The following is a 12,583-nucleotide window of genomic DNA, read 5'->3' on the forward strand; positions in this document are numbered from 1 at the left end:
GGGCATTTCTTTCGTCTGTTTCCTTGCGCTACCTCGCAAACGCGGGAGACAGCGACAAAGTATAAAAAAAAAAAAAAAAAAAAAAAAAAAAATATATATATATATATATATATATATATATATATATATATATATATATATACATATATATATATATATATATATATATATATATATATATATATATATATATATATATATATATATATATATTATCATTATCATTATTGTACTTAATTGCTATTTCCCGCATCAGTAAGGTAGCGCCAGAAAACAGACAAAGAATGACCCATCCACTCATATACACATATATGTAAATAAACACCCACATATGCACATATACATATGAACATATACACACACATACACATACATGTACATACTGCATTGGTAAATCTTCTAATTCAAACTTCTAATGACTTTCTAAAGATACATTTGGTCCACATACAAATAGTGAAAGTTCAATAATGACTTGCTGTAATTAATAATCTACTTTAATTACTATTTTGGAAAGTCTTATTTTTAATCATCATTCATCCCCTTCCAAGAAATAATAATAATAATAATTATTATTATTACTATCATTATCATTATTATCATAATAGCAATAATAATAAGAATCATAATAATAATAATAATAATAATAATAATAATAATAATAATAACATTTATAATAACTAAATAATAATAATAATAATAATAATAATAATAATAATAATAATAATCATTACTATTACTATTATTATCATCATTATTATCATTATTATTATTATTATTATTATTAACATTATTATTATTATTATTATTATTATTATTATTATTATTATTATTATAGCAATAATAATAAATTAAAATAATGATAATTACTACCATCATTATTATCATTATAGTAATTATTATTATTATCATCATTATCATACTTATTATACTACTAATGATATTTATAATAATAATAATAATAATAATAATAATAATAATAATAATAATAATAATAATAATAATAATAAACACTTTATATACTTATTTCCGTTTTTAAAACGCCAAGGTTGCTGTTCCTTTAGGATTTAGTGCCAAAGGTAAGAAAGATGCCTCACCTCCTCCCTCGCCCGCGTATATATAATATATATATATATATATATATATATATATATATATATATATATATATATATATATATATATATATATACACACACACACAATAAGCCTAAGCCAGTAATACAGGCTGTAAAACCAGTTCCTATGTGAGGATGAAGAGCTGGGTTGAGTGCGGACAGACTCCTGCGCCCGGGATTCGAACCAACGCGGGTTCACCCCGTGATGGCGTCCAGGTCAGCCACACCACCGGCTACGTCCCTCACAACTGTCCTGGGAAACGCAAGCTGGAGGCAGAACGCAGCCTTGCAAACAATGGGAAGACACTGATGAGTGGACCGACCAGTGATGAGTGGACCGACCAGTGATGAGTGGACCGACCAGTGATGAGTGGACCGACCACTGATGAGTAGACCGACCAGTGATGAGTGGACCGACCACTGATGAATGGGTCTACCAGTGATGAGTGGACCGACCAGTGATGAGTGGACCGACCAGTGATGAGTGGACAGACCACTGATGAATGGGTCTACCAGTGATGAGTGGACGGACGAGTGATTAGTGAACCGTCCAGTAATGAGTGGACCGACCAGTGATGAGTGGACCACCCAGTGATGAGTGGACCGACCACTGATGAGTGGACCGACCACTGATGAATGGATCTACCAGTGATGAGTGGACCGACCAGTGATGAGTGGACCGACCAGTGATGAGTGGACCAACCAGTGATGAGTGGACCGACCAATGATGAGTGGACCGACGTGATGAGTGGACCGACCAGTGATGAGTGGACCGACCACTGATGAATGGATCTACCAGTGATGAGTGGACCGACCAGTGATGAGTGGACCGACCAGTGATGAGTGGACCAACCAGTGATGAGTGGACCGACCAGTGATGAGTGGACCGACCAGTAATGAGTGGACCGACCAGTGATGAGTGGACCGACCAGTGATGAGTGGACCGACCAGTAATGAGTAGACCGATCAGTGATGAGTGGACCGACCAGTGATGAGTGGACCGACCCGTGATGAGTAGACCGACCCGTGATGAGTGGACCGACCAATGATGAGTAGACCGACCACTGATGAATGGGTCTACCAGTGATGAGTAGACCGACCAGTGATGAGTGGACCGACCCGTGATGAGTGGACCGACCAGTGATGAGTAGACCGACCAGTGATGAGTGGACCGACCAGTGATGAGTGGACCGACCAGTGATGAGTGGACCGACCAGTGATGAATGTAAAGACCAGTAATATGTGTACCGACCAGTGATGAGTGTACCGACCAGTGATGAGTGTACCGACCAGTGATGAGTGGACCGACCAGTGATGAATGTAAAGACCAGTAATATGTGTACCGACCAGTGATGAGTGTACCGACCAGTGATGAATGTACTGACCAGTGGTGAGTGGACCGACCAGTGATGAGTGGACCGACCAGTGATGAGTGGACCGACCAGTGATGAGTGGACCGACCAGTGATGAATGTAAAGACCAGTAATATGTGTACCGACCAGTGATGAGTGTACCGACCAGTGATCGAGTGTACCGACCAGTGGTGAGTGGACCGACAAGTGATGAGTGGACCGACCAGTGATGAATGTAAAGACCAGTAATATGTGTACCGACCAGTGATAAGTGTACCGACCAGTGATGAGTGGATCGACCAGTGATGAATGTAAAGACCAGTAATATGTGTACCGACCAGTGATGAGTGTACCGACCAGTGATGAATGTACTGACCAGTGGTGAGTGGACCGACCAGTGATGAGTGGACCGACCAGTGATGAATGTAAAGACCAGTAATATGTGTACCGACCAGTGGTGAGTGGACCGACCAGTGATGAGTGGACCGACCAGTGATGAGTGGACCGACCAGTGATGAGTGGACCGACCAGTGATGAATGTAAAGACCAGTAATATGTGTACCGACCAGTGATGAGTGTACCGACCAGTGATGAGTGTACCGACCAGTGATGAGTGTACCGACCAGTGATGAGTGGATCGACCAGTGATGAATGTAAAGACCAGTAATATGTGTACCGACCAGTGATGAGTGGACCGACCACTGATGAGTGTACCGACCAGTGATCGAGTGTACCGACCAGTGATGAGTGTACCGACCAGTGATGAGTGTACCGACCAGTGATGAGTGGATCGACCAGTAATGAATGTAAAGACCAGTAATATGTGTACCGACCAGTGATGAGTGTACCGACCAGTGATGAATGTACTGACCAGTGGTGAGTGGACCGACCAGTGATGAGTGGACCGACCACTGATGAGTGTACCGACCAGTGATCGAGTGTACCGACCAGTGATGAGTGTACCGACCAGTGATGAGTGTACCGACCAGTGATGAGTGGATCGACCAGTAATGAATGTAAAGACCAGTAATATGTGTACCGACCAGTGATGAGTGTACCGACCAGTGATGAATGTACTGACCAGTGGTGAGTGGACCGACCAGTGATGAGTGGACCGACCAGTGATGAGTGGACCGACCAGTGATGAATGTAAAGACCAGTAATATGTGTACCGACCAGTGATGAGTGGACCGACCAGTGATGAATGTAAAGACCAGTAATATGTGTACCGACCAGTGATAAATGTACCGACCAGAGATGAATGTACCGACCAGAGACAAGTTCAGACACCCAACCTACGATGGTCATACACGCCCAGTGGACTCATGATGAGTCTTGCGATGAGTAATAGTGATGAACGCATCCCACTTGAGAGAGAGAGAGAGAGAGAGAGAGAGAGAGAGAGAGAGAGAGAGAGAGAGAGAGAGAGAGAGAGAGAGAGAGAGAGTAACCTGGAGGAGGTACGGGAGGGCTGGATGCTCCTGCTGGCGCTGACGGAGAGGTTACTATAACTCGAGAGGCTTCGAACCTCCCGAACTGTGAAACAGGTCGACACACACTGGAGTCGACCGGGGAGAAAAAACTGGTCGTCAGATATACGAGCAGACAACGGGACCACTGCCGACCCACTGCCGACATTAACTCGATCCGAACCACTGCGAACCACTGGTTAGATCAATTTCGATCGGAACCACTGCGAACCACTGGTTAGCTCAATTTCGATCGGACCCACTGCGAACCACTGGTTAGATCAATTTCGATCGGACCCACTGCGAACCACTGGTTAGATCAATTTCGATCGGAACCACTGAATAGATCGATTCTGTGGTTGTTTTGTGCCATAAAACATTTTCACCCACTGAACATGGCCCCACTGGAATCAAAACTGAGTCATATCTATTTCTAATTCACATCCTCAGGCCGCCATTGCACGCCAGGGAACACCACTTCCCCAGCTGCGTTACCCAGCGCACAACTCACCGGGGAGGGGGCGGGGGGGGGGGGGCATTACCCCATCCAAATACCAGTAATGACGTAGTCCAACAGATGGCTCCACTGAGGTAGATAGATAGATAGATAGATAGAGAGAGAGAGAGAGAGAGAGAGAGAGAGAGAGAGAGAGAGAGAGAGAGAGAGAGAGAGAGAGAGAGAGAGAGAGAGAGAGAGAGAGGATTGCGCGCTCACATCATAGCTAGGACCCGGGGCAACAGGTTGAAAACACACACACACACACACACACACACACACACACACACACACACACACACGACCCATCTAAAAAGGTCATCAATAACAGATATTACACTGAGGGGGGGATATCAGCCGATTACACCACTGGAGAAATACATCAAATACAACACTGGTGAAACCGACCATCACACTGGGAAAATCCACCAAATACAACTTGTGAAACACACCATCCCAAAGAGCCACTGGGAAAATCCTAAATACAAAACTAGTGAAACCCACAACCCCAATGGGGAAATCCACTAAATACAACACTGGTGAAACCCACCACTCCACTGGGAAAATCCACCAAATACAATGCTGGTGAAACCCACCACTCCACTGGGAAAAACCCAAATACAACACCGGTGAAACCCACCACCCCACTGGGTAAATCCACGAAATACAAGTGATGAAACCCACCACCCCACTGGGAAAACCCCACCCCCCCAGAAATACAACACCATAGGATCAAAATAATGCTACACTGCCACACTCGAAACCGCTACACTGAATACGGAAACTGGACAACAAGTGGCCTGGCCCCAGTGGGGTCAAGACCAGTGGACAGGTTTCCGCTCCCCAGTGGGGAGACAGTGGCGTGTCGCTCCGATTACACGTAGGAAGCCCGCTAGATACGGCCAGACCCCCCCCTCCCCCCTGGGTCACCCCCCCTTAATACTGCCATAGAAGCACCCATCCCCCCCCCCAAACACCTCCCACTGCAGAGCACGGCCACTGTAGATCATCTACAGTGCAAGCGAACCGGTTGGTGCAGATGCCAAGACAAGGTCAACCCTGCGCCCCAAAAAGCGGCGTTGCGAGGCAGGCGAGATGCGCCGCTGCAGCGACTGTAACCAGTGGGTTACAGTCCACCTCACAAACTGTACTCCACCACTGGGGAAATAAAAACAACATGGGTCCGGGCTCAAGACTAGTGGAGGAGGGGGGATGGAGGGGGGGAGAGGGAGAGAGGGAGTGGGGGGGGGGGCGTATAAACCACACTGAATTCAACCCACATTTCAAGTGGTCCCCCAGCCACTGGGACAGCCCCACCACTCTCCCAATAGACACTTAAAAAAGCCAAATACCAAATCCCGCTCCAGTGGTAAGCGGGTCCCGGGGAGCTGGGATACACTGGGATAGGCCTACCAGTGGGCGAGGGATTCACCAGTTCGCCCGAGGGTACACACTGAGGTTAATATTCCCAGTGTAACCAAGCCACCACCTACCCCACTGGCCGGTGTATGTAGCACACACAAACTCTACGCAAATATATATATATATATATATATATATATATATATATATATATATATATATATATATATATATATATATATATACAAGGCATGTATACACACTTGTGCCAATTCAACAAGCCTTCAAATATCATTATTAATGTACAAGTTTTCTTCAGTCTTACTTCAGACCAAAATATGTCACACATCACCACAATATATACATGTCTATAATGTTTCATCAATGACTAACGTACTTCACTGTACCCACTACAAGGTAACTAATTATTTCTACAGTACACTGACCACTGTACCCACTACAAGGTAACTAATTACTTCTACAGTACACTGACTTCACTGTACCCACTGCAAGTACTTACTGTATACATTACAAGGTAACTAATTACTACTAGATTAATTTCACTGTACCCACTACAAGGTAACTAATTACTTCTACAGTACACTGATTTCACTGTACCCACAACAAGGTAACTAATTACTTCCCCAGTACACTGACTTCACTGTCCCCACTGCAAGTACTTACTGTATACATTACAAGGTAACTAATTACTTCTCCAGTACACTGACTTCACTGTACCCACTACAGGGTAATTAATTACTTCTACAGTACACTGACTTCACTGTACCCACTACAAGGTAACTAATTACTTCTACAGTACACTGACTTCACTGTACCCACTGCAAGTACTTACTGTATACATTACAAGGTAACTAATTACTACTAGATTAATTTCGCTGTACCCACTACAAGATAACTAATTACTTCTACAGTACACTGACTTCACTGTACCCACTACAAGGTAACTAATTACTTCTACAGTGCACTGACTTCACTGTACCCACTGCAAGTACTTACTGTATACATTACAAGGTTACTAATTACTACTAGATTAATTTCGCTGTACCCACTACAAGGTAACTAATTACTTCTACAGTACACTGACTTCACTGTACCCACTACAAGGTAACTAATTACTTCTACAGTACACTGACTTCACTGTACCCACTGCAAGTACTTACTGTATACATTACAAGGTAACTAATTACTAATAGATTAATTTCACTGTACCCACTACATGTAATTACTGAACTCACTACAAGTTAGCTCATTCCTACGACAGAGTTTCACTGTACCCACGTACAATATTCTCTCACTGCACCCATGTACAAGATTCTCTCACTGCACCCATGTACAAGATTCTCTCACTGTACCCATGTACAAGATTCTCTCACTGCACCCATGTACAAGATTCTCTCACTGCACCCATGTACAAGATTCTCTCACTGCACCCATGTACAAGATTCTCTCACTGTACCCACGTACAAGATTCTCTCACTGCACCCATGTACAAGATTCTCTCACTGTACCCATGTACAAGATTCTCTCACTGTACCCACGTTCAAGATTCTCTCACTGCACCCATGTACAAGATTCTCTCACTGCACCCATGTACAAGACTCTCTCACTGTACCCATGTACAAGATTCTCTCACTGCACCCATGTACAAGATTCTCTCACTGCACCCATGTACAAGATTCTCTCACTGCACCCATGTACAAGACTCTCCCACTGTACCCATGTACAAGATTCTCTCACTGCACCCATGTACAAGATTCTCTCACTGCACCCATGTACAAGACTCTCCCACTGTACCCACGTACAAGATTCTCTCACTCCAGCCATGTACAAGATTCTCCCACTGCACCCATGTACAAGATTCTCTCACTGCACCCATGTACAAGACTCTCCCACTGTACCCATGTACAAAACTTTTTCACTGTATCCATCAAACTTATCACTACAGTGGACTGATTTCACTGTACCCACCACATTTATCAGTTCACGAAGTGCAGCCACTGCCACTATCACTGGGTGACATACAATATAGAAATACACTGAAATAAAAAAAATATAACATATATCGAAGAAAAAATGAACTTTTGAAGAGAGAGAGAGAGAGAGAGAGAGAGAGAGAGAGAGAGAGAGAGAGAGAGAGAGAGAGAGAGAGAGTCGTAAGTCACACAAGTTATGGATAGTGGGAACCCCCCCTTCATCCTCTCCCCCCCTCCCGACACACCCTTTTCCCAGTGTGTGTGTGTGTGTGTGTGTGTGTGTGTGTGTGCCAGAATTAAACCACACGTGACTTTCACTTGCTGCCATATAAGGCAAAAAACTACGACACCTCTCTCTCTCTCTCTCTCTCTCTCTCTCTCTCTCTCTCTCTCTCTCTCTCTCTCTCTCCACCACGAAACCAGACACCACTGTGGCCAAAAATCCTTGCGCGTTCGCCTTTCCCACTGGAATTCCTCTTTCCCCTTCAGTCCATAGCGTCCAAAAAAATGCGTAAAGCAAGCTCATACCACAGCTTTCAGACCAGTGTCATACCACAGCTTTCAGACCAGTGTCATACCACAGCTTTCAGACCAGTGTCATACCACAGCTTTCAGACCAGAGTCATACCACAGCTTTCAGACCAGAGTCATACCACAGCTTTCAGACCAGTGTCATACCACAGCTTTCAGACCAGTGTCATACCACAGCTTTCAGACCAGTGTCATACCACAGCTTTCAGACCAGTGTCATACCACAGCTTTCAGACCAGTGTCATACCACAGCTTTCAGACCAGTGTCATACCACAGCTTTCAGACCAGAGTCATACCACAGCTTTCAGACCAGAGTCATACCACAGCTTTCAGACCAGTGTCATACCACAGCTTTCAGACCAGTGTCATACCACAGCTTTCAGACCAGTGTCATACCACAGCTTTCAGACCAGTGTCCACCGTGGCTGAACTTCACAACTAGGGCGATTTATCGATTAAATAAATATAAAAAAAAATTAAAGTCATTTATATTCAATGAATGTGGACTCGTCATATATGCTGTTGTCTTCAGGTCAGCCAATGTTCACGAAACACGGGAACGAAACAGTATATTCGTCCATGAAACAGGGGAACGAAACAACATTTCGTCAACGAAACAGTATTTTCGTCCACGAAACAGTATTTTCGTCCACAAAATAGGGGAACGATACAGCATTTCCTCCACGAAGCAGCATTTCGTCCACGAAACGGGAACGAAACTATTTTCGTCCACGCTTCAACCGCCACCAATATATATACCCCGAACCCATCTCAGGTTTCACACAGCCAGTAAACACCTCGCTTCATGGACATTGCCAACCCATATATTGCAGGGGGTACACTGGGGGCCATGATGGGGTCCACAATCATGGTCCATCCCTTAGGGCCATGATGTGGTCCACAATTATGGCCATCCCTTAGGGTCATGATGTGGTCCACAATTAGCACTATGGCCCATCCCTCTGGGCCATAATGCGGTCTATAATTAGCACTATGGCCCATTCCTCGGGGCCATAATGCGGTCTATAATTAGCACTATGGCCCATTCCTCAGGGCCATGATACAGCCCAGAATCGGTACTATGGTCCATCCCTCCAGGGAGGGCCACAATGCGGTCCACAATTATCACTATGGCTCATTCCTCGGGGGTCATAATACAGCCTACAATTAGCATATGGCCCATCCCTCAGGGCCATGATACAGCCCAGAATCGGTACTATGGTCCATCCCTCCGTGGAGGGCCTCAATGCGGTCCACAATTAGCACAATGGTCCATCCCTCCGTGGAGGGCCTCAATGCGGTCCACAATTAGCACTATGGCCCATCTCTCGGGGGGAGGCCATAATGCGGCCCACCATTAGCAGTATGGCCCATCCCTCGGGGCCGAGACATCGGTGGGGCACGTCGGGGTAGCGGGGCGCCCCGCATCGCACCGGAGGCACGCGGAAGTTCCCACATTTTTTGATCCTGTTCGCCACGATTCCCTCCCCCTCCCCCCCCCCCCCCCCCGTCACCGCCGCCGCCGCCGAACACCATTTAAACCTCGTCTGGCACAGGCAGCCGGGGCGCCCCATCCCCGCCCCACGGGGCACCGTCCTGGGGTGAATATCAGTGATAGGAGATAAGGTTATCAACACGGGGTGGTAGATATGAGAGAGAGAGAGAGAGAGAGAGAGAGAGAGAGAGAGAGAGAGAGAGAGAGAGAGAGAGAGATACAAAACCAGTGAAGACCGACCTTTTTCTGTTGTTTCTCCCAGGCCGGGTCGAGAAGACCCTCGCGCTCCCACTCTTCCTCCTGCTCCATGTATTCTTGATCGTTCTGGTATTCCATGGCGGTCTCCAGGTTCACGTGGAGATGCTCTTATACAACGAGCGCTACACGTGTGCGCGCGCGCGTGAGACAGAGATAGATAGAGAGAGAGAGAGACAGGGAACGAGGGGTGGGGGAACGAGCAGAGGCACCACCACCACAACACCACACACTAAACCACCACACACCGGGGGAGCGGCGAGATGCACCCGGTCCAGGAGAACGAGCGGCACAGCACTGACTCCGCCCCCGCCACCCGCTGCCACCACCAACACCCAACTTATCGTACCCACTGACTACGACGCTTAGAATAGCATTGGTGGGAGGGGGGAGATACATATTTTTTTTTTTCTCTCTCTCCCTCCTCCTTTCCCCCACTCCTCCTCTACTTATAAATCATTATACAATTCATTCATAAGATAGTAGTATGAAGATCTATCGTCTATTTACCCTGGCTGACCACTAGATAAATACAGTTAGTTTTTCAGTGAAGATCAATCAGCAACTCCCACCGGATTGCACGAAGCGGACTTGGCAAACCTCCATATAAGGCATGTTCGACTATACTTCAATATCGAATAGAACGCTCTACATCAACAGGGATTTTATACAACGCCATCTTTCAGTGAACATGAACTGAATAGGAACATGACATATAAAGTTATTGAAATATATTTATATATATCATCATTGGCAACTCATAAAATTCTTTTTTTCCTTTGGTTTTCGAAACATTCCGACGCAACGCCTCTCATTATTCATTTCGATTTTTACACTACACTGATATCAACAGTGTATAAACAGTGAAACGTTGAAATATTTTCACTGCCATCTAGTGTTAGTACTATACCCACGACTCTCAACATAGTTCTAAAATAAGACCGCTCGTAACAATATCATGAGGCACGGTGCCGGGCGTACGATGTACTTCTGAAGGTGGGACGTCTATGTACGATAATCTTATCTTATCTCACACAAACCTTATCACAACACAGTGGTCCAGATTATTTCTTAGAAAAATACTTGTTGCTCCGTACTTACTGATATCACAGGAGAAATTACGAGCCTTTTGGGTCATATATATATATATATATATATATATATATATATATATATATATATATATATATAGAGAGAGAGAGAGAGAGAGAGAGAGAGAGAGAGAGAGAGAGAGAGATAGATAGATAGATAGATAGATAGATAGATAGGTATTATCAATAAACTTCAACGAAAGTAAAGAAAAGGTTTTGGAATGAGTAAAACGTCAGAACAAATGAGGAACATCGGTGAAGGTAATGACATACATAGATGAAGTGAAGGGGAGATGTATTTTGCATGACTGTTGAATGTGTCTGATGACAAGGTGGCAGGCAGCTCCAGGCGGGCGGTGTGCGAAGTGAGTCATGATACGTTGATTTGGTGAATAGGGAAGAGGTGGTGAAAGCCTTGACCGACATGAAATGCGGCAAGGCGGCTGAAGTATGTGGCAATGCAGTTGACTTTATGAATAGAGTGGGTGACTGTGTTGTCAATTGGTCAATTCGGGTCATTAAGGAATGTATGGATCGTGGAAAGGTGCCTGAGGATTGGCGGAAATGCATGTATAGTGCCACTGTGCTTTGAAAGACATGGGGGACAGTGATGGGTGCTCTAATAGAGGTATGTGTTTGTTAAGTGTACCTGGTAAGTTGTTTGGGAGGGTATTGATTGAGAGGGTGAAGGCATGTACAGAGCATCAGATTGGGGAAGAGCAGTGTGGTTTCAGAAGTGGTAGAGGATGTGTGGATCAGGTGTTTGCTTTGAAGAATGTATGTGAGAAATACTTAGAAAAGCAAATGGATTTGTATGTAGCATTTATGGATCTGGAGAAGACATATGATAGAGTTGATAGAGATGCTTTGTGGAAGGTCTTACGAATATGTAGTGTGGGAGGAAAGTTGTTGCAAGGAGTGGGAAGTTTTTATCAAAAGAGTGAGACGTGTGTGCGAGGAGGTGGAGAGGAGGATGAATGGTTCCAACTGAAGGTGGGTTTGTGGCAGGAGCGTGAGATACCATCATGAATGTTGGATCTGTTGAAGGTTGGGGTGATGAGGGCAATGAATACAGCATTTTTGAGGCGAGGTTAAGCTTGCTGTGTGTCAGGTGTAGAGATGAGGGGCTTAGGAGATGAGTCAGTTACTATCTGCTGATGACACGGAGTCGGTGGGAAATTTCAATGAGAAACTGTAGAAGTTGGTGTCTGAGACTGGGAGAGGACGTGAAGGGTGAGTATTGAGGGTAAATGTTTAGCAGGGTAAAGGGACATGGTAGTTAGGGAGTGAGTTTGAATGAAGAAATTTCGGAAGAAGTGAAGTGTTTTAGATATCTGGGAGTGGATTTGGCAGCGGATGGAACCATGGAAGCGGAAGTGAGTCATACGTTGGGTGAAGGACACCTTAGGGAATGTGTGGAGAA

At 45.0% G+C, this 12,583-nt stretch overlaps 1 protein-coding gene across 2 annotated transcripts in view; it reads right to left on the reverse strand.

Moving 5' to 3' along the window:
* The window catches only part of Actn (alpha actinin), a 196,195-nt gene extending 185,772 nt beyond the window's left edge, over window positions 1–10,423 (reverse strand). The window contains exon 1 of one of the 2 annotated variants that reach the window (XM_071662192.1): window positions 10,055–10,423. In XM_071662192.1, coding sequence (XP_071518293.1) covers window positions 10,055–10,150 — 96 coding nt within the window. In that variant the 5' untranslated portion in view covers window positions 10,151–10,423. The remainder of the gene's footprint in view (window positions 1–10,054) is intronic. The other variant, XM_071662193.1, reaches the window with a different exon arrangement.
* Window positions 10,424–12,583: the final 2,160 nt, after the last annotated feature.

This window comes from Panulirus ornatus, chromosome 5 (genome assembly GCF_036320965.1).
Source record: "Panulirus ornatus isolate Po-2019 chromosome 5, ASM3632096v1, whole genome shotgun sequence".
NCBI lineage: Eukaryota > Metazoa > Arthropoda > Malacostraca > Decapoda > Palinuridae > Panulirus > Panulirus ornatus.